Raw genomic sequence first — 23009 nt, forward strand, 5'->3', positions numbered from 1 at the left:
TCAGAATAATGTAGGAATAAAAATGTATGACAGTTTAGTATGATGACATGTAATTCACATATGCTGAAATATGATATTATACATCATGTAATATTATTATGGCTGTTGCCATGACCATGAAACCCAACAAAGGTTTAATGTAATGTAATTCAAAATACCAAAACCGAGCACCTATTAATCTCGTCTTTGCGCGTGAAGATTGAGGCCGTCTGCCAGTAGCGGTTAGGTCATACAGTGGAACCCCTCTCTAGCGACCTTTAAAATGTTGACAAAAATCGGTCCTTGTGGAGGGGGGTCCTTACAGAGGGAGGGGGCGGAGTCAGGGGGCCACAAAGAAAGTCAGATTAAAAAAAAAAAAGAAAACAGAGAAGTTTGAGTTGCTGACGACCGTTCTCTCTGAAAGCAAACTGCTTCGATTTCATGTTTGTCCTTGGTGTCCACCAGTTCTGGTGCATGTACTACCCTGGCCAAGTTTCCTCTCAAGACATCAAAGAGACCGCCCCAGTATACTCTACAGCCTCTGGGCGAACCACCTCTCATAGCTAAAACTGGGTCAATGACCCCTGGGAAGAAGGTCAGTGTCTATAAAAATTTTACTCCTAGGCCTGCGGCCAGGGGGGGGGGGGGGGAGTATACCGGTACCATTTGAGAATCAGACCAAATGAGAATTGAACCATTTGAGAACATCCTTTTTTTTCAATCACTACATCGAAGGCCTGCGGCCCGGGGTTCACATGGGTTGGTTTGTTTGTTTGTTTCAAACCCACACCCATATACACACATTTCCCATTTAAACCATTTGTCGGCCCCCTGTCGATATTTATCGACTAAGTTCCTTGTGTAGTACTGTCACTAGTTACACTGCCTGCTCTGAAATGGTTAAATCTAGAGAGAGAAAAAACCACAAAGCGTTTTCGGACGATAATACAATGATAAGTCCGATGAAAACAAACAAATCCAAAATCTTTCCGGCGACAGATAACACAGAACAAGTTTCCTTTGTAGTAACAATATCAGCCACGTTCGACACAGAAGAGTCCGTGTGACCGTTTATTTAATCGACAAGTCATCATAGGCCAGTCATTAACTATAACACAATGAGCGCTTTCAACTTCAAAATGGGGAAGATACTGAAGTGGTGATCAAGTACATTGTTCGGTTTCCGTTGCTGGCACACACTGTGTAGTATAAATTTGTTTGAAAATGTGGGGGTTATATTCTGTATGTTTCTCTCAGTAACCCGGTTGTGACACTGACACATGCTTTATTTGGGAGGCCACCAGCCCGGCCGTACACAAGCTTAGGGGTTGGGGGGGGGGGGGTGGGGGGGGGTGAGGTGGGGGGGGGGTGAGGGTGGGGGGTGAGGGTGGTAACGCAATGTCAAAAGGCTTTCGATATAGTAATGTCTAAATGAGCAATGGTACCTTTCATTCAACTGACGCATTCGTCCTTTAATTTGAGAGCATAGAAAAATAAACATGGCAACATGTCTTGTGGTGTGAGTGCAGGGATTTCCCGATTGAGAGATAGAGAGAGAAGAAAAGAAAGAAAGAGAGAGTGAGAGAGAGAGAGAAAAAAAAGGTTGAAATTGAGCACTTAAAAGGCGTATTTTTGGTCTCTCCTTGCCGGGTAAGGGGGAGAGGGGCGTTCGGAACACACCCCCCCCCCTCCCCACCGCCCCCCCCCCCCCCCCCCCCGCAGTCCTGTGGAGGGGGAGAGAGAGCGAGCGAGCGAGCGAGACAGAAAAAGAGACAGACTGACAGAAAGACAGACAGACGGACGGACGGACGGACGGACGGACGGACGGACGGACGAACAGACACACACACACACACACACACACGCGCGCGCGCGCGCGTGAACGCATACACCACAAAACACGGTATTAGAATCACGATTTGAGTCTGCACGGTCATGATGAGTCATTATTGATGTTCGTGCATATGTCACAGATTTCAGGATTGTGTCAACTATTTTGCAAGTCACAACCCGGCGACCGGTCCAGGCAGTTACATGGAATGAACACAATCATCCTTCAACTTTGACGCATAACAAAAAAAATCAACAGCCTGGTTAATATCTATGCAGATGGCGTAGTGTTCTCTTCAGTCCGAATCTGCGAAATAAATTCAAAAAAGACATATTTCTGTTGATGCGAAGCAGTCAGGCTGACAACTTCAATTGTCCTTTCTATTGTCGAAGGATACAAATGCCTGGGCTCTGGGACAGGTTTCATGGGCCAGCAACACAGTCGGTTAACTGCAGTTGAACGAGTGAAATGCATATACATCCGACGAAATCGGGTATCATGAAAAGTATTTCAATCGGCCGACTGTATCTGTTCGCACGGGGAGTTGCATGATGACACTGCTGCCCTCCCCCAGCACCGCGTTCGGACAACGACGCAGTCGGTTGATGAAGCGGTGGTCCGACTGTGAATATGACTAACGCGAGTCCATGAAACTGACCCCAGATCCGTGGTGTTGAACGTGACGGATGCACGCAAGAAGGATGATACCTTTAAAGGAATTAATGTTCACCTGCGAGAGTAATTTGAGTCGCTTCGTCTTAGTACGAGAAATATTCACACTTTTCAGCTGTAAGCGTTGGAACATCGTCGGTGTCGACTAGTCTCCCTCAACACATCTGTGTCTCTGTTTAAACTTAAAAATATCAATATATATATATAATCGAACTGATTGAGGCCTACTGAAGACATGCGACAAGCTGTTGCTGTTCGGCAATTGGCAGAAAGAAACACCGTGCGTTTTTGAGGTGATACTTCGCATCAACAATCTGTTATAATAATTATATAAATATGAAATCATCAGTAAAGGGAAGACGAAACAACAGAGAAAGGAACATAACTATGATTGGAAGTTGCAAACATGAACAGAACCACGTCATGGGAACAACATAATGTTGAGTGAATGTGGACAGACACAATGACATTAGCGCGTCTCGTGTGAATCTTCTTTGCATCATCGTTCTACGAGTCACTGAGTTTGTGCTGGATGCAATTTGAAATCAAGTTTACGGGTCTTGAGTTCAAGTTTGCGCTGGATGGTGACATCATTATTTGCCTTGCATGCTCGCCTTGTCATAATTTAGTAGCATGCCGCTCGGGTGGATGCTTGGACGGATTTTGTTAAGCACAGGCGCATGACATTGGTGTTGGGACGAAGTAAAAAAAATGATATTAAACTGTATTGTGTTTTGGTCGTTCTCTCTTGACTCTCAGAGAGACACCGCCAAGAAGACCGATAAACTTCGTCGTCACCTCCCCCTCACTGAGTTGATTCCAAATCAGTTTAATGTGCCTGTGTTTGGTAATGACTGACTGATAATCTTTATGCTGATGTAGTTTAGTATGTGCAAGTACACCTAAAAAAAAACGTTTGTCACGATCGGGTGACAGAGACCAAGAAAGTGTCACTCAGTGGAGTGCCTGTTCTTGGTCGATTATGATAGAAAGCGCCTGTACGTGATATTGGGCTACAGCAGAGTTTGCTGACAGTGCTCAATGAACACGGAGGGTTTGCTGCGCACGAGTTTTACAGTGGAGGTTTCTGCTGTCATAGGGCTGACGGTTTTTCGCTGACAGCGCGCACGGGATTTTCAGGGATTGAGTTTCTCGTGTCTTTTTTCTGCTTGGGGGGCAGAATTGTGTATAGCTGGACTGGGTTTTGTGACAAGGTCAGTCACGTGTTATTGGCTAGGTTGTCTGAGAGAGACACAAGCACGGGACACTTGACACCCAGCGGCAGAAGGGGAAGGATCTAATACACAGTTTCTAGAGTATGATGGTTTTTCACCGAATATTGTATTCGGCACTCTAGGGGAGCTTCCACTAGTTTTTCCTTTCTCACTGCCACTATTTTGCTGAGGACAAGTCGTCAACATTCCTTCGTCGGCGATGGCTTTCGCATAAGGATTCGACAAGGGGTTCTGGAGGTTTTTGGTCACTGTTGACGAACAGAGGCTGTTCCAGGGAGGAAGCGGATTTTTGCTTCCATGAGAGTACAATCATAGGCTTTTGAGGTAATAAATCATTATTTAACGCTGTTGATGAGTCTGTGTTTGTGGAATGAAATACTCTCTGTTGTTCTTTCCAGGTTAGCGCATAATTTACTCTCTGTGACGCTAAAATACTAATCTGTATATGGTTTTTGCAGATAGGGAGAGAAGGACGGAAAATGACTGTTTTGTTGTTGTAAAAAGTCCGTTTTGTGCAGGCCCACGTGCTCGATGAGATATTTAAAGATGACATGTTTAAAGGTGGTGGGTGAGGGGTAGCTGACATGTTTAGTGCACCGATGCTTTCTGTTTGCAGCCTTCGTTTCGTTCGTTTCTGTCGGTTTCCTGTAACCGCTGCACGGCTGCCTTTTGACGGGGCACTGCTAGCTGCAGACGTTGGAGCTGGGACCTGAGGAAGCTACGCTAACCGGCTAACCAGCAGACCGGCTAACCAGCAGACCGGCTAACCAGCGAACCGGCTAACCAGCAACCCGGCTAACCAGCATACCGGCTAACCAGCATACAGAAAGAAAGCTAAGTGCACCGTGTCTTACGCACCCCGTTGACCACCGTTGTCTTTTTATATTTAGTCAAGTTTTGACTAAATATTTTAACATCGAGGGGGAATCGAAACGAGGGTCGTGGTGTATGTGTGTGTGTCTGTGCGTGTGTGTGTGTGTGTGTGTGTGTGTGTGTGTAGCGCGATTCAGACTAAACTACTGGACCGATCTTTATGAAATTTGACATGAGAGTTCCTGGGTATGAAATCCCCGAACGTTTTTTTCATTTTCTTGATAAATGTCTTTGATGACGTCATATCCGGCTTTTCGTGAAAGTTGAGGCGGCACTGTCACGCCCTCATTTTTCAACCAAATTGATTCAAATTTTGGTCAAGTAATCTTCGACGAATTTCGGACTTCGGTATTGCATTTCAGCTTGGTGGCTTAAAAATTAATTAATGACTTTGGTCATTAAAAATCTGAAAATTGTAAAAAAAATTAAAAATTTTCAAAACGATCCAAATTTACGTTTATCTTATTTTCCATCATTTGCTGATTCCAAAAACATATAAATATGTTATATTCGGATTAAAAACAAGCTCTGAAAATTAAATATATAAAAATTATTATCAAAATTAAATTGTCCAAATCAATTTAAAAACACTTTCATCTTATTCCTTGTCGGTTCCTGATTCCAAAAACATATAGATATGATATGTTTGGATTAAAAACACGCTCAGAAAGTTAAAACAAAGAGAGGTACAGAAAAGCGTGCTATCCTTCTTAGCGCAACTACTACCCCGCTCTTCTTGTCAATTTCACTGCCTTTGCCATGAGCGGTGGACTGACGATGCTACGAGTATACGGTCTTGCTGAAAAATGGCAGCTACTTGACTAAATATTGTATTTTCGCCTTACGCGACTTGTTCTTATCTGTGATTTCATTGGAGTAGTGACAACGTGGGGTGTTGACCCCTGCATGAACTAGAGCTTTTTGAACAGAACATTCTCATTTGACTGTATTTACACGGGATCAGCGTGTTACTATAATTTTCTATATACTACTGGCATTTTGTCAGTGATCACGGGTTTTTACGTGTTGAGAACGTAAAAGGAACTTATTTTGAGTGAAGGCTCGAGGGAGGTGGCGAGTTTATACATAAACAGGCGTCTGAAACTTATACTTTTGTTGACTCTATTTAATTGTATGACTGCGAGAGTGGATCGTGGTGTGGTTAGTTAATTAGTAGTAATTAACCGGTTCATAATCACCTTAAGTGATATATTGAAACGTGACAACGTTAGATTAACCCTCCGCACCCTTTCCGTCCGACTGAACCCCCACCCCACACGTACACCCCCACCCCACTTATCTCCATAAAAGGCAAGTGTACCTATGTGGTCTGACTGATAATTCAAAGCTGACATAGTAAAGTACAGTCGACTCCGGATATTACGTCACCCCTCGGGGGATGTTTTTGAGCGACGTTATACGCGGTGACGCTGTATCCGTTTCATCGGTTATAACGTCACTTTTACGCGCGGGTGATATTATATCCGGAGTCCAAGAGTTATGTCCCTTTCTAAAGTACTGACTGTTTTAATAAAACTGTGCAGAAATGGAAAGTGCAACATTAGTGTTGTTTAAAAATCACAACAACATAGTGTTGTAAGTTTTAAACTAACTTCTTACAATAATCTTTAATTCACTTCCTCATATATAGAATTGTGGACTATTCTCTTCTTTGCGTATTTCCAAAACCTGGCTAGACCATGAATACAAAATTGTATACACAAAATGTTCCCCGACATTCGGCAATCGTATCAACGTACAGTATTTTATGTGTAAGTACACTAGGAAAATCAGTAACGAGATAGCACCCCCCCCCCCCCCCTCCAGAGACACATACACACATCCAATCTAAACAAAAAACCACCACCATATTATACACCTAAATTGTCTGACTGATATTAGTTATTACATGACATAGTAAAGTAAATGTGTAAGTACACTGGGAAAACCATGAGATCCCCCCCCCCCCACACCACCATCAATCCCCTCCCCCCCCCCCCCCATACACTGACACACACCACCCCACTTCACGTATCTTAATTTTTTTTAATTTTTTTTTTTAAAGCCCAATCAGTAGATGCCTTTGTAACTTAACTGATTACCACTACGCTGACACAATCTGGCTGAGTAAAGGTACAGCACAGCGTGATAACGAACAGTACAAGCACGCTTTCGCAAGTTGAATGACTTTAAATTCTTCACGGCCATGTGTCGGCGACACACTCCCGAATTAGACCCGTGGAAGTAACGTCACAAACTAAGAGAAGGGTGAATAGTTTGAGATTCATTCAATTTGGCCGTGAACTTCACACGGGTTTGAATCGGGGCATTGTAGTCACTGTAAAGGTCTATTTAGTACTAGTAAGTAACAGATTATTTACCGATATGGTCAATGGCTGTCTTGGTAACAATATGATGCCGTCTTCAGGGCCGGACCAAATGAGTTGTAAGGGGGGGGAGGGGGTTCCTCCTTTTTTTTTGGGGGGGGGGCAAATCAGCGAATTTATTTTTAAAAAAATAAATAAAAATAAAAACACTCAAAGCAAGGTACATGCTTTTTCCAGGGGAGGGGTTCCGGAACCCCTGGAACCCCCCCCCCCCCCCCCCTGGGTCCGGCCCTGGTCTTCAACACACACACAGACACATTGACAAAAAAAACCATGGCGGTATCGTGGCACACACACGCACACACGCACTCTCTCTCTCTTTGACACACACACACACACATGTACGTACACACACACACACACACACACACACACACACACACACATACCATACAAATAACAGTGAACTTTACCTGTGAATGACTCAAAGTTGTCGCGTCTTACTCACTGAGCCTCACTTGCTGACCAACCGCAATACTCCTTGTGTCAACGATGTAACACACGTGGAATTGTCAATTAAAATTCCATTTTTCAAAAACGCTGCCCCTGAGTTCGGCATCGCAATTTATAATCAAGACTCGCAACTAATTATAATTCAGACAACAACACAACAGGACAGCGAAGTGCCAGACTGACGTAGACTACAGAAAAGAATTGTCTCTTAGTATTATGCTTGTAGTAGAGCTGAGTCAAGAATATCACAACACACACAACGCAGCTCAGCCCTCACATTCGCATCAAGATTATAATTCAGACGCCAACAGGATGTAGAGCCCATTCCTCAAGATCACGTACAATACTCACAAAGCTTCCCTCGTGTTTGCGTCACGATTTTAATTCAGACACCACTGAGTAGGCAATTTTCGAGCCGAGATAAAAAATATATATATATCACAAATCTACACACACAAGTCTGCCCTCGTGCTCGCACCAGATTGTTATTCATGAAGACACCAGTAGGAAAAAGTTGAGTTTAGACAAAAAATATATTAAAATGTTCTGTGCATAATGCTACCCTAGTGCTCGTATCGGTTTATGATTCTAACACCAACTCTAGGAAAGTCCCAAACCGTACCCACAACACATGTTGACGATCGACATGTATGAATTTGCAAGGCCGTTTCGCATGGTGCAATATAACGTCGAAAACTTCCTCGGTCGTTTTACACAGCGATTTTTTGTCGCGCGACGCAGATAGTGCAAACATTTAAACTGGGTCGTGACAGGCGCTTGAAGTGGAGCACTTCTTTTGAAAAAGATGTGTGGGGTAAAAGGTTATGATGCCGTCACGAGGCCTGTTCTTCAGAAGACAAGCGACAAAAATTGTCATTGTCATTCCCTCTCGCTCTCTCTGCCCCCCCCCCCCTCCCCCCATCTCTCGCTCTGAGTGTATGTGTGTGTGTGTGCATGTGTGTGTGTGTGTGCCGTGTGTGTCAGTCAGTGTGTGTGTGTGTCTGTGCGTGTGTGTCGGAGCAAGTGTGCAATTCAGAATTTGGGACTGGCCGTCTGTGTAAAATGTGGGGAAGGAGGGTGGGGGGGGGGGGGGGTACTGCTGGGAGGTGCAGGCAGGCACGGCAGGTATAATTACCAACCAAACAAGCAACCCGAAGTTGGGGCCGATGTGAGTGTCGTGTGCAGGTGGTCCAGTTCGCGAGAAAAAACTCGAACAGGTTTAGAAGTGTTTCTACTTCCTCGATTTGTCATGGAGGAAACTGGAGAACCATATTAGACCTCAACCAGGGTTAATTGGATCGGGAGGAGGTAGGGGGGTTCTGAGTTCCGGTGTGACGTTTTCATCTTTCGCCGTGTTGATATTTCGCTTCTCGGCCTCGTTGATCTAGTATAAACTCTACACTGAACAAAAAAACACCCTTCGATAGTACTGATGAACGACCTTGTGTACCTTACATTCATGGGGCCAAATTTGTCCAACCAATTTGTTTTATTTAACTTAGAAATTTGATTCATCCTAAAATGTTTTCCTTCTTACTCAAGGGACGTAACCACTCAGTACACGTTTTCGAAAAATTCGATTTTGGGGGTGAAATCTATTAAATTTTACCACCAATTTTCTTCACATGCAAGAAACTGACATGCTTTTCGTCCATAAATAATTTCACTTCTTAATTTTACCAGGAAACAACATTTCAGTCTTGAGTATATGTCGAGGGGGAAATATGTACACAGGCGAAAGATGAAATCGTGACACCGGACCCCCCATCCACCCGCATGCACGCCCACCCCTTACCCAAAAAATGTCGAACCTGTCAATGTGTTCAGTGTGCGTTTGTGTGTGTGTGTGTGTGTGGGGGGGGGGGGGGGTTAGGGGTGTACGGTGTTTAGGAGAAAGGGGAGGCGAGTGCTAGAGCACTTGTGCAAGTTTTCCTGTGCCACACATGTCAGTTTTTGCCCTGATTGTTTGCTATCATACATTTGCCCCAGGAGGTGGTGTTTTTGCATTCTGTTGCTGTGGTTGTCATAATCATCATTTTAGTTTTTAGTGTGTTGTTCAAGATACCAGATCATAAGACTTCTCTTGTTCACCATTGACTCGCATATTTCAAGGAATAAGATCTTCGGGAACTTGAACGCCAGTTTACTTTAATTTTTATTCTTCTTTTCTTTTCTTTCCACACAAAAATATGGCAAGCACAACCTTCAAATCTTAATCATGTGTAGTGGTACCTGTGATAACTTGGCACTCTAAAAGTGCCCCTACACTGCTGGTGTAGTCAAGAGTAGACTGAGAAGAAGCAGGACATGTCCTTTATTTGGAGGGGTCCTGTTATTGGAGGGAACTTGCATTATAAGAACTGTTGTATCACAAACCTCGACCCCTGTGATTCACTTTATCACAAACGCTGCAGGTGTATCTTATGCAAGACTGAGGAGAAGCAGAAAATGTTCTTTACCTGGGAGTGTCTTCTCATTGGAGTGAACCCATATTACAGTTACATGTACTATTGCAGGGGCGGATCACATCATTTTTAAGGGGGGGAGGTTTCACATTTCTTTTAGGGACAGATCGACGACGCGAAGCGTTTAGTTGAGTGAGCGAAGTGCCCGAACCTCCCAGGGGGGTCTGGGGGGCATGCCCCCTGGAAAATGTTGAAAAAAAAAAAAGGAAAATGGAGCAATCTGGTGCAACATCAGCCAACAAATTACGCAACTACCTTCCAAAACCGCCATTTAGAAGATAAAGACCAGCTCCTAGGGGGGTGCAGGGGCATGCTCCCCCGGAAAAATGTTGATTGAAAAAAGGAAAATAGAGCAATCGGGTGCAATCTGAGCCATCATTTATTCTTTATTTTCAAATTTCTTTTTTTCTTTTTTTCAAAACGTTTTTTAAATTTTTGTTTAGGCTTGGGGGAGGTTCCCGGAAACCCCGGAAACCCCCCCTGGATCTGCCCCCGTATTGTATTGCAAAAATAAAATAATAAAAGCAAGAAATGTATTTCTTTTGGAGGTGTCCTGTCAGGAGAGGAACCCTCCATTACAGTTACCACTGTATCACAAGCATTGAGTTTCACCCCATACAAAAAACGCTTAAATTAATCATAAATCCATGCACATATTCGTCACAAGTCATGTTTCACTCTGATAAAGTAATCCCAAAACAAATGTAAAAATAATTCCTGAACCCACCCGAAACCATGTATAATTATATACACACAAAAACAAACTCAGGAATATTTTTACAGGCATTTTACACACAGTTTAAGCACAATGTTGAAGAGATCACCCCCAACACATCCTTTGCAAACGATCACATGAACCACCAAAGAGTTGCCATGGTTTTTACATGGGCTAAGAGCATACTTCCTGTTCACATAATTCTTTTCCACAACAAAAACTGATACATTTTTTTGTCCAGTGCTCTTTCTTTTTTTTTTTTAACAATAACAATAACAATAATAACAATAACAACACTTTATTGTCCATTAAAATGTTACATAAAAATGAAAAATTTTCTTCAGCACACCCTGCCTGCCTGTAAACGATTATAACAACAATTGGACAAAAGGAAAACACACATAAAACATAGGTTCACGTATGTGTATACAAAACATCAAGTGTATACAGAACATCAAGTGTATACAAAACATCAAGTGTATACAAAACATCAAGTGTATACAAAACATCAACAGCCTTGCTGCTTCTAAAACAGAGTGGTGATTTTTTGCTAAATTACCTAAGCACATTTACATGGGTGTCAAAATATACAAAAACAATTCAGCTTAAAATCCAGCCCTAAAACTAAAAACAGCCAGACTCATTATTTTTGGTATGTGTCCAAGAACAGGGATGCTCTCATCACATGTAAAAGCCTGGACGGACTTATCATAATTTAAAAGATGCAATGAATTTTTCAAAGTTAAAGTCAGTATCAGTCAAGGCATCAGGTCACTGAGTTGGTTCAGAAGGATGAGGAGCCAGGGCGGCTTTCACATTCTCCCCTGCAGGACCTTCGAAGTGGAAACTGAAAAACGAAACGGAAATTTAAAATGAACGATTACATTCACAAAACTATCTAGATTTCCAGAATTATAGCTTTATGGGTTCCATGATCTTACTGCTTCATCTCTATTTCATGAGCTGTGTATATATGTGACCCTCCACCACGAAATGAGTCGCATGTCACCTTTGCATGATTTTCATATTTTTACATTTTTCTAAAGAGTTTTTTATGCTCTATCCAGTGGTGAAAACCGTTTTAGAAAAGAGCGAAAACTGTTTGAGTTATAAGCCTGTGACTAAGGTGACCCTCACACTGTTACCAGGCACTCCCCGGACTTATATTAAGCCAAGCGCAGAACCGCGCGAGGTGACATGCGACTCATTTCGTGGTGGAGGGTCACATATGTGACAAGGTACACTTAGTCACCAAAGATGAAAATATTCCCGGTCATTTCTTTGTCCTTCTATCTGTCCCTGTTTAATTATCTCCCCCTGTCCCAAGTTGTGTCTCCCGCTAGGATTATTGTGTGTTGTAGCTAATTGTAGGTGTGTATGGAGGCTGGTTTCTGATTGGTTGACTGTTTGAATGAGTGCGCGCGCGCGAGAGTCAGAATGATAGCGTGGGCTTGATGAGTACCCGGTGTGATTTCAAAGTGTTAGGACGTGTCAGCGAGCGTATCTTGGATTTGTGTTGTTTAACCGATCTGATTGAACGATTAGGGTGTTGCTGTGTTAATATAAGGAGTGTAGCTGTGCCATTATAACCGTATTTTGGCGAAGGATTGATTCGAGGATTGTTAAAGAGACTTTGTGTGTGTGAGACTACGTTTTGGAGTTGGTTTTGCATCAGCGAAGTAACTTTCGACCGGGATCGTGTTTCAAGTTCCGACGAGTTGTGTGCGGCTGTATATTGAGGAAAGAACTACACTGCTTTCTGGTATATATTAAAATAAAAGTCACGTTACTACAACCCCTGACTTGGCATCTCTATGTGAATGCTTCCTGCCTGAGCACCTGCACCCACCTCTTTCTACTGCACCCCATCACATATATACAAAACACATATCCATGCAGAGAAACAGACATGCACATGTATGCACGCAGGCACACACACACGCATGTATGTACACACACACACATGCACACACACACTCCACATACAAAAACTGCCACCGACACACACACACACACACACACGTACACACACACACACACACACACACAGTACGTGTTACCCAAACCAAGACTGTTGATGACAGGAGAAGCCTCAATGTTAAACTCACACACACACACACACACACACACACACACACACACACACACACACACACACACACACACACACACACACAAACACACACAGAATTACCCACCCAAGACTGTTGGTGACAGGAGTAGCCTCAATGTTAAACTCTGCCACAGGCACACCGCGGGAAGCCACTTGGGGTGCAAACATGGCCGCAGGGTAGACAACTGATGAAGTTCCCACCTGAAACCAATCAAAAATGACAATCACTGGACGTTTTTCATTTAGTGCACTACATGAATGTCATCTATGATTGCTTGACAAATACGGTACTGTCTTTCCAGATAGATAAAGCTAAATCATAAAGCATTTAGATCTAAACTGGTTTAGTACTGTGCTCTCAAAAAAAGAGAAATAAAACAAACCAGGGGAGAACTGCATGATTCAAGTCCCCTGGCAAAGAGGGATTGTTTGTGGTACATTGGTTTCATACACATGGAATGTTTGGGGTGTATGAGGAGAGGTAGCACCTTTGTAAACTTGGTATCAGCTCCCTCTATGGGGGATGGATGGGAACACTGGTCCTCACTCAACACCCAAATCTCACTTCTGGGTCCAAAAAAGTTGTTCGAATTAACATTTTCCACACTCTTGTACATCGCTTCTCCTGGTGGGCCAAACAAGCTTAAGTGACAGGCCGATGTGTACTAGTACTCATCAGTGGGCAGAACGAGCTCAGCAGCCCTCTCAGGCAGTCCGTCTAGAGGAGGGACCCCCGATACGTACCCCCGAAATCAAATCTGCAAGACCCATGCGGTTCCTAACTGCTGCACCTCGTAACCAGTATGCTGCATACATTAGATTCTTAGCTACCATCTTTTTTCAGAGGTGCTTAAAATGAAGCATTCTGTTATTTTCTACCATGGCGTAAAATCACATGGTACAATGTTTGGGTAAAAAAAGTATGCACCCAAATCATAACTGCATGCAGGCGAAGAGTTTAAAAACCTCTCAACCATCCTTGTCCTTGCACAGCTCGACTCTCCAATCTAAGGACAAGGGCGAATCCCCCTGAACAAATCTTCGTCTGCCAATGATGGAGTACGAGTTCGTCAGCCACGACACATGTTTTGGGGGTAAATCAGGACAATGCATATGTGCATTAGACTGATTAGTGAACATGGTTTTAACTTCTTCTTCTTCTTCTTCGTATGACGGTTGTGTCAGACTCGGAATCTGGAGGATGCCATGAACATGGACGTTCTTTCCAGGTCCTCCAGTGCTCCCCACATTTTGGTCCTCAGATCTGTTGGGTCAGGCCATGTCTGGATCCGCAGTTGGTCGAGGAGGGGACATGCTTGGAGAACATGTTCTGGAGTCTGATCTCCCTCTCCACCGTCACATGTGGCAGACTCTGCTACACCTATCCTCCTTAGGTGTGCTTTGAGGCAGCAGTGTCCAGTGCGGAGGCGGTAGATGATAGCCTGCTCAGCACGGCTTAGGAGATGGAGGGGGTCTTGGTGTGGCTTGTAGCCAGAGGTTTTGTTGGTAAATTTCTCTTTCCATCTGTGTTTTATGAGGGTCTTTGCCTCTCGATATGACTGGCAGTGGTTTGGCTGTTCCATCTTGCTGCCATTCTTGGCGAGCTCGTCTGCCTTCTCGTTACCAGAGATTCCGCAGTGTGCTGGTATCCACTGAAGGACGACTGTGGACTTCCTGGCGAGGGTGCTGATCTGGTGCTTCAGCTCTTCCAAGCTCTGGTCTGTGTTGCTGGATTCGAGGGCTTGTAGTGCAGAGACTGAGTCGGTCAGGAAGACAGTGTTCTTTGGTGTTTCTTCCACTGAGTTGAGGAAGCTTGCTGCAAGGGAGAGCGCGTTGACCTCAGCTTTGAAATTGGAGCTGAGGGCTCCGCTTGGAGCTGACAGTGTTGTTGGGGGCTTCTTGGGCTGCAAGATGTATGCTCCGCTACTTCCATTCCTCGTTGCATCCTCTGCTGAGCCATCAGTGTAGGCAAGAGTCCACTTGCTGGCTGGATAGCGTTGGTGGATTTCGTCCAGCGTCAGGGCTCTCAGAGCAGCGTCACTTTGGTTCTGTTTGGAGGTGACGCCTGGAATGCTTGGTCTGATTTCCGCTCCTAGGCGTTGTGGTTTTAACAATAGGCAGGAAAACACGAGAGGGGGGGGGGGGGGGGGGGGGAAGCAGGCTGCTCAGTTGGTAGAGCACTGGACTAGTGATCCTAGAACCACCTCCGTGTCACCACAGTGGCACATAAAAGACCTTGGTAATTCTGCCATAAGTGCAGGTGGCTGATAACACCTAAACACACACACACCTGCATGGTAGTACGACTCTTAATGTTGCTGCTAGCTTTCCCTGGGAGAAAGCGACCTGAAATTCCAGCAATGGAATAATTAAGTAAATGATTTGAGTGTTAATTACCACCAAGCACAGGTCACAGTCCTTCAGTTCTTTGTCTGTCTGGTCCAAGACTTTAGGGTCCAGGGATTCCCCGAACCAGACAACGTGAGGCCTCAGCAGTCCACCACAGTTGCCTTTGGTGCAGCGCGGCAACTCACTCTCTGGGATACGAGCGTCAGGTGTGTCTGGGTCGGGAAGTCTGTTATGGCACAAAACAAGCGATATAGAAAATTTTAGTCAATCTGTCAGCCTGCAACACTCAACACCAGTTATCATCGAGACTACATGTAATAAGGTTTGGTTAGCTGAAACCCAAAGACCGAGACGGATTACGCTTGTCTCCGCCTCAACAAAAGGCTGGATATGTCGACGTCAAGGACAGTTGTCAAAAACATGAGAAAAAAACTCTGGGGATATCATCTGGAAAGACTTAGAAGTTAACTTTCATAAAGATCTGTACAGTATTTTTTTTCGGAATCGCTCTACATACACGCACACACACCACCACCCAAATTCCCGGTCTCTCTGAAAACATAGTCAAAACTTGTCCAAATGCAAAAAGAACATGTGGATGTGCTAACAAAAGCATTGCTAGTCTAACACTTATGTAACTAAGAGTGAATGTAGATTCTCTTTCTCAACTTTTGTTGTGTTGCAATAAATTGTGCTACTCTACCACTGCAAAATTCAAATCACACCTGAGGGCAGAGCGTGAAAACCAAACACTCTGTGCCTTCGGCTTTCTTTGTTTTTAATGTAGGAAGATAAAGATAGGAGTAAACTAAAGGTCCATCGCAGTTTAACGCCAAGTCTTTCTCTGGACAAAAAGTCCCAAAGTGTTATCTCTGACATTCTATGATAATATATTTGAAACAGATGAGTGAAGTGGAAAGCATCACTCATTTTCTGATTATATACCCTTTGCCTGCAAGTGCTGGACAGATGGGACTGTCTTTGTTCACGCGAACATCACGACACTTGGTGCATCTCGTTGTAAACAGGTTTCCTGAGAAAAAAACATTCAACAGATTTTTAGTAATGTTTACTTTATCTGTGTCCTATATTTTCTTGGAAAAAAGCAACAACAAACCAGGGAACACCTTTTGAAATATATATAGCAGCATTGAAATAGGATTGCTGAAAGTATGTCCATCATATTGACAGCAGCTAACTGAATAAGGTAATTACTGGGAGAAAAAGCAGGACTATTTTGAACGGTACATTTCACAATGAATTATCTTGAAAAGCCCAGATCTATTTTTTCGTCCAGCTGTTACCTGAGACAGTACAGAGTCTTGAAAATGGGCATAAATATACATGAACAAAAAATATGAGAAAAAAAGGTATAACAAGTCGCGTAATGCGAAATTACTACATTTAGTCAAGTTGTCGAACTCACGGAATGAAACTGAACGCACTGCACTGTTTCAACAAGACAATACAGCTTCGTCAATCCCCCTGCACGTGTAAAACGCAGTGAAATTGACAAGCCAGTCAGTATAGCATGGTAGCGGTTGCGTTTAGCAGGATAGCGCGCTTTTCCCTATCTCTATTCTTTTTAACTTTCTGAGCTTGTTTTTAATCCAAACATAACATATCTATATGTTTTTGGAATCAGGAACCGACAAGATATAAGATGAAATAGTTTTTAAATCGGTTTTGGAAATTTTAATTTAATTATAATTTTCATGTTTTTAATTTTCAGAGCTTGTTTTTAATTTGAATATAACATATTTATATGTGTTTGGAATCAGAAAATGATGAAAAATAAGATGAAATGATTTTTGGATCGTTTTATAAAAAAATAATTTTAATTACAATTTTCAGATTTTTAATGACCAAAGTTATGAATTAATTGTTAAGCCTCCAAACTGAAATGCAATACCAAAGTCCGGCCTTCGTCGAAGATTGCTTAGCCAAAATTTCAATCAATTTCATTGAAAAATGAGGGCGTGACAGTGCCGCCTCAACTTTTACATAAAGCCGGATATGACGTCATGAAAGACATTTATCGAAAAAATGAAAAAAAAAAACGTCTGGGGATATCATTCCCAGGAACTCTCATGTAAAATTTCATAAAGATCGGTCCAGTAGTTTACTCTGAATCGCTCTACACACACACACACAGACACACCACGACCCTCGTCTCGATTCCCCCCTCTATGTTAAAACATTTAGTCAAAACTTGACTAAATGTAATAAGGGGGGATTCAGTCTTAAATTGGGGGGGGGGGGGGGGGGGGTCTTAAAAGGGGGCTTCCACTGTATTTTCTTTTTGCTGTAATCACATTCAACATCACTCACCATGCAATTCCAGCACGTTGTTAGAGCCGGCTCTCTTGTGCAGTTCATCGATGTTCTGTGTGATGACCGCTACACGCCGACCCTGCTGGGCAAGCCGCTTCTCACACTCCGCAATGGCAATGTGGGCCTGGACAGAGGTCAGGAAAAAGACTACAATAATGAACAGTACTGAATTTAACGGTTCAGTAGTGAGACTGGGTGGCCGAGTGGTAACGCACTTGCGCTCGGAAGCGAGAGGTTGCGAGTTCGACCCTGGGTCAGGGCGTTAGCAATTTTCTCCCCCCTTTCCTAACCTAGGTGGTGGGTTCAAGTGCTAGTCTTTCGGATGAGAAGAAAAACCGAGGTCCCTTCGTGTACACTACATTGGGGTGTGCACGTTAAAGATCCCACGATTGACAAAAGGGTCCTTCCTGGCAAAATTGTATAGGCACAGATAAAAAATGTCCACCAAAATACCCGTGTGACTTGGAATAATAGGCCGTGAAAAGTAGGATATGCGCCGAAATGGCTGCGATCTGCTGGTCGATGTGAATGCGTGATGTATTGTGTAAAAAAAATTCCATCTCACACGGCATAAATAGATCCCTGCGCCTTGAGTCCGAGTCTGGAGATACGCGCGCGATATAAGACTTCATATAACATAACATAACTTGACAGAAAGCAGATAGAGAAATACACATGCAGACATCAACACTGAAGAAACAGACAAAAAAATAGAAGGATGTGCACATGCCTATATACATTGGCGCACGCATACATACACACACACACACACACTCACACACTGACACACATCAAACACACACTGTCACTCACAAATAAACAAGTACACACACACATGGCCACTCGTACTTAAAAAAAATAAATAGATCTACCAAAGCTGTGGCACAGTGCTATAAGAATTCATACAGTAGAACCCCCCTTTTAAGACCCCCCAATTTAAGTGATTCTCCTTCAATGACCGTCAAATCTCAGTTCTCCTTTTAACTCATTCGCTGCGTGTCGGAACTGGAATTCCGACACCTGTGTTTAGCGTTGGCCGTGTGCCGGTACTTGAGTTCCGACGGATATCACGAATTTTTAACGGTGTAAACGGTCCTGCTGACCAAGGGAAACAACCCCTGCAATGAACTTCTATCTGTCTACAGTGGAACCATTCACTGTAAACAGTTCCTTCCCTTCAATTGTTGGGATTAATTTGATTTTGTTGACGGTGTGCGACCCACGTGTTTTGACTTTTCCAAGATGGCGGATCGTTCTGCTGACAAGACGTAGTAACTTGAAAAGAGTGCTAGAACTTGTTATTCAGTACGGTTCTGATCTTGACCTTAGTGATGATGATAGTGGAGATGATATTTTAGATTCTGGTGACGAGTTTGTGCCAATGGACGATCATTTGGGTGATGATTCGGGCAATGAAAGTGTCGATCATGACATTGTGTATGATGAACCCATGACGTAGAAAGTTGTTTGTCTTTTGCTTCAAAGAGGTAGTTTGACTGGATGTGAAGACAACAAAATGTATGTTCTTTCAAATGTTTCATATATTTTGTAAAAGAGCAAGTTTCAAACTTTGCAAAAATGTAAGGTAGGTAAGGTTATTTTGTGTTGTTGATTTTTATTATTTTTTTAAAAATGGGTCAAAATCGTGCGATTTGAGGGAACACAGGGAAATTTAACAATTTAGACGCGCCTCGATTATGCTTGACACTCACCAGTTCAAGTCTATTTAACAGTAATTTTTGTTTCTGATTCACCAGCAACACTCTGATTCACCAGCAACACTCTTGACATTTGAAACAGTGCATATCAGCTTGATTTTGTGAGAAAAAGTACTGCAACAGTGAGTTACTGGTGTTTCATTCAAGAACAAAAAAGTTGGGTTTTTTTGCTTCAAATTGGATATTTTGCCTGGATATGAAGACAACAAAAGGTATGTACTTTCAAATGTTTCATATATTTTCTAAAAGAGTAAGTTCCAAACTTTGCAAAAACATAAAGGTATGTAAGGTTATCTTGTGTTGTTGATTTGTAATAATTTTTTCAAAATGGCTCTAAATCGCGCGCTGGCAGGGAACACAGGGGAAATTTAGACGCGCCTTGAATGAGTTAAAGGCCCTCCTTTCTCAGATGTTGAACCACATAACCACCTGTACATTTAATACCTCCATTTTAAAACTCCCTCTCTTTCAAGAACTGATTGTCTTAGATTTGTAAATGTCATCAAAGCGGGGTTTCACTGCATTTCCCTTATCTAAAGCACCTGCTTCTAGAACAACAAGCCTGTTATCAAGCAAAGCCAAATAGATATCCCTGAGACAACTTAATACACCACTATAACTGTGTATAACCTTATCCTTCAGCTGACATTATATTTTCCCAGCCAAACCTTTAGCATGATAGTGTTTGGAAAAAGGTACAGTGGAACCCCCCTTTTAAGACCCCCCAATTAACACTCCCTCCCTTTTCATACCATGATTTCTCAGACTAATCTGTTCATATTACCTCTGTAATTTTACGACCATTTAAAGACTCCCTCCTTTTTAAGACCTGGTTTTCTCAAATTTTTGGAGGTCTTAAAAGGTGGGTTCCACTGTCACAAACTTGAACTTTCATAATGACCAATGTGCCTAGCAAGTCAGGCAGACATTAACTTACAGCATTTGGGAATTTGGAGAGCATGACCTCTCTTCTGTAGTGGTAAAACTCCCACACAAGAGACGGGTTGCTTCGGAATGCTTCTGGTGTTGCAAGATCCTGTGTGGAAACACACAAAAGACATATACATGTATATTAATCATTATATTGAAAGGTAAAATTAGTTCATGTATGTTCTCTGAAATCCTCCCCCTCCACGAGGACATATAGACACCCCCATCTGCATCAACATCTTTTTTGTTTGCAATGAAAGTATTATTAAGTTACATATATATAATTACATGTATGTTGGGTTTTCTTTATACAGAACCCCTACAATAGCAAAAATATGCATGTCAAGAAAGAGGTGTTAACACATAAAAATAATTAAGGGTTTTTAAAGCAGTTTATTTTATACTTTTCCAACTAGAAAATTATTAAACTTAAAAATTTAAAGATAAAAAAAATGTTTGTTTTTTTATTTCTTACTCATATTTGACAGTTGAGTTTTTCAAACAAATAAGATAAAAAATAAAAACAAATATCTTCCAGCTAAGTAAAGGTAAAAAAAAAAACAGAAAAGTATGTCATTTCAGATCAAGACTGTGAACCCATGCGAAATTCAATCTCACTTCTTTCTAACACAAGCATGAATGCAGTGACACTGCAAAGAACATCTTGAAAGTATTCTTAAAGCTCAGTTCAGTCAGCTTTGCAATTAAGTTTAATCATGACAACACGGTAACACGACAGTGTTACTGCAGCTGAGGTGTACATACAGTGGTACCTGCAATATGAGCCCCCTCCAAAGAGAGGACCGTAACATCACATTATAAAAGACTTTTTCTCACATAATATGACACATACCATCTATTAACCTGATTAAAATACACCTGTCAAGAGAGGACACCTGCAGCAGAGGGACTCTATTGCATGTCTGGTACCAAGGGTGTCCTTTCATTGCAGGTATCACTGCATTACTATCGAGGTTTGAGGTCACAATTCATGCGTACCTGCTCTTGGCGGGCAAATCAGCAGTGTAGGTATGACTTCAGGATATGCTGTTTGTAAACATTGTGTTGGTTCTTTTTGTAAGCACACCTAGCAACTATATCTTTTGTCTGCATTGATGAAGCACGTGCCTTTGCTGGTCCCGTCCCCCCCCCCCCCCCCCCCCCCCCCTCCCCCCCCCCCCCCCCCCCCCCCCCCCCACCCCCCACCCTCTTCGCCGCTCAGGTAGGCAAACAATTAAAGTTAACAAACCGCGATTAGCTGCAGGGTGATTACCTGTGCCTGGAATCGTCGCCAGAAGCCCCCAGCACCACGGAAAGTTGGAACACCGCTCTCTGCACTGACACCAGCACCGGTTAGCACCACTATGTGCTTTGCTTTGGCGAACAGCTCACGGAACGCTGCCATGTCAGAGCTAGGACGAGCCTGTATAAAACACACACACACACACACAAACATTTGTAAATTCTGTAAATAGGCATGCATGATTATTGCATGTTAAGAAGGCAGAATTTGGATGAAAATATTTACCAGCTATATTCTGTCTGATAATGCATTTCCTCAAGGTGGGTTCGTAAATGCTTCCAAGATACTGCTCGTCCCTGAGGAATAAATACTCACACACACACAACATACAAACACATGCACACACACTTGACTTACACATACACAACACACACACACACACACACACACACACACACACACACACACAACACACAACGCTTTCTCTCTCTTCTTTTTTTTTTGAAAAGCAGCACATAAAGTTTCTGAAACAAAATACAAAACTCTACCATTTTGAGCAGACAGCTGTGAAAATGACCCCCAGTCACACAAAAACTCCAAGCCGGGCCTGTGAGCAAGCGATGTCCAGCCGTCCAGTCAGCGGTCAACAGGCGGTGTGACAAGCGAAACACGACGCCAACAGGACTCAAGGCGGACATAAATACTGGCTTTTTCCTCACAGGTTTTGTTAGCGAACAGAGACGTGCAGTTTTGCCAAGTCAGTTTGTCAGTTCCTTGGATTGAGGAAGAAGTTTCGGAGGTCAAGCTCGTACAAACAATTCAAGGCAGCGTCAGCCACTCTCACTTTTATGCCCTCACATATATTTATTGCCTATACTTCCTGAATTGAAGAGTCAGGTGTCAGAAACAACGGCTAAAGGTTTACTGCAGACAAATAAAAAAAAAAGTTAGAACTGGAGTGCTGTGTGCGATAGGATGTTTTGATTTGGTGAACGAAAAGAGTGACGTCCCATGGATTTTAATCGCAAAGCAGAATGATTTTGTTTCCGTCCTCCGCCTCTTGGTTGAGATGAGGTGGTTCAGTAGAACGAGACAACTGGTCGATCAGATCTATCCGCTCAGCAAAGCAAGTGACAGCCTCCCCCCCCCCCCCCCTCTACACACACACACACACACACACACACACACATATCTTTTTACATTTAGTCAAGTTTTGACTAAACGTTTTAGTGACATAGACGGGGAATCGAGACGAGGGTGTGGTGTATGTGTGTCAGTGTGTGTGTGCATGTGTGTGTGTGTGTGTGTAGAGCGATTCAGAGAAAACTATTAGACGGATCTTCCTGAAACTTCACATGAAAGTTTTTGAGTTTTTGATATCCCCACACATTTTTTTTCGATACATTTCCTTGATGACGTCATATCCGGCTTTTTGTGTTTGTTGAGGCGGCACTGTCATGCCTTCAGATCATTTTCTTAAAGCAAATTGATTGACATTTTGGTCAAGCAATCTTCGACGAAGGCCGGACTTTGGTATTGCATTTCAGCTTGGAGGCGTAAAAATTAATTAATCAGTTTGGTCATTCAAAATCAGAAAATTGCAATTAAAATTAGGTTTTTATAAAACGATCAAAAAATAATGTCATCTTATCATTCATTATTTTCTGATTCACAAAACATATAAACATATAAATTCAGTTTAATCTTCACTG

General features: G+C 42.8%; 2 protein-coding genes across 2 annotated transcripts in view; both read right to left on the reverse strand.

The window, feature by feature from the left end:
• LOC138969636 (ras-related protein Rab-25-like) overlaps positions 1 to 8367 on the reverse strand; it is a 19324-nt gene extending 10957 nt beyond the window's left edge. The window contains exon 1 of the mRNA XM_070342497.1: positions 7391 to 8367. The gene's annotated coding sequence lies outside the window, so the exon portion shown is untranslated. The remainder of the gene's footprint in view (positions 1 to 7390) is intronic.
• Positions 8368 to 9568: 1201 nt separating this feature from the next.
• Positions 9569 to 22304, reverse strand: LOC138969653 (NAD-dependent protein deacylase-like). Its single transcript, XM_070342513.1, has 8 exons — positions 21846 to 22304; positions 21328 to 21477; positions 20062 to 20160; positions 17404 to 17530; positions 16018 to 16105; positions 15121 to 15298; positions 12809 to 12924; positions 9569 to 11457 (listed from the first exon to the last, which is right to left on the reverse strand). Exons 1-8 carry the CDS (start codon positions 21993 to 21995, stop codon positions 11382 to 11384), a joined length of 984 nt encoding a protein of 327 aa, XP_070198614.1. The 5' UTR covers positions 21996 to 22304; the 3' UTR covers positions 9569 to 11381.
• Between the last annotated feature and the right edge of the window lie 705 nt (positions 22305 to 23009).

This window comes from Littorina saxatilis, linkage group LG1 (assembly GCF_037325665.1).
Source record: "Littorina saxatilis isolate snail1 linkage group LG1, US_GU_Lsax_2.0, whole genome shotgun sequence".
Taxonomy (NCBI): Eukaryota; Metazoa; Mollusca; class Gastropoda; order Littorinimorpha; family Littorinidae; genus Littorina; species Littorina saxatilis.

Bases quoted from the DNA above. Each gene is read 5' to 3' on its own strand.
- LOC138969653 (XM_070342513.1), bottom strand. From the start codon at position 21,995: ATGTCCGCCTTGAGTCCTGTTGGCGTCGTGTTTCGCTTGTCACACCGC. The intron at 16,106-17,403 runs GTGAGTGATGTT...TTTTTTTCTCAG, and splicing joins CAACGTGCTGGAATTGCATG to GAAACCTGTTTACAACGAGA. The intron at 11,458-12,808 runs GTGGGTAATTCT...TTCGTTTTTCAG, and splicing joins CCTGTCACCAACAGTCTTGG to TTTCCACTTCGAAGGTCCTG.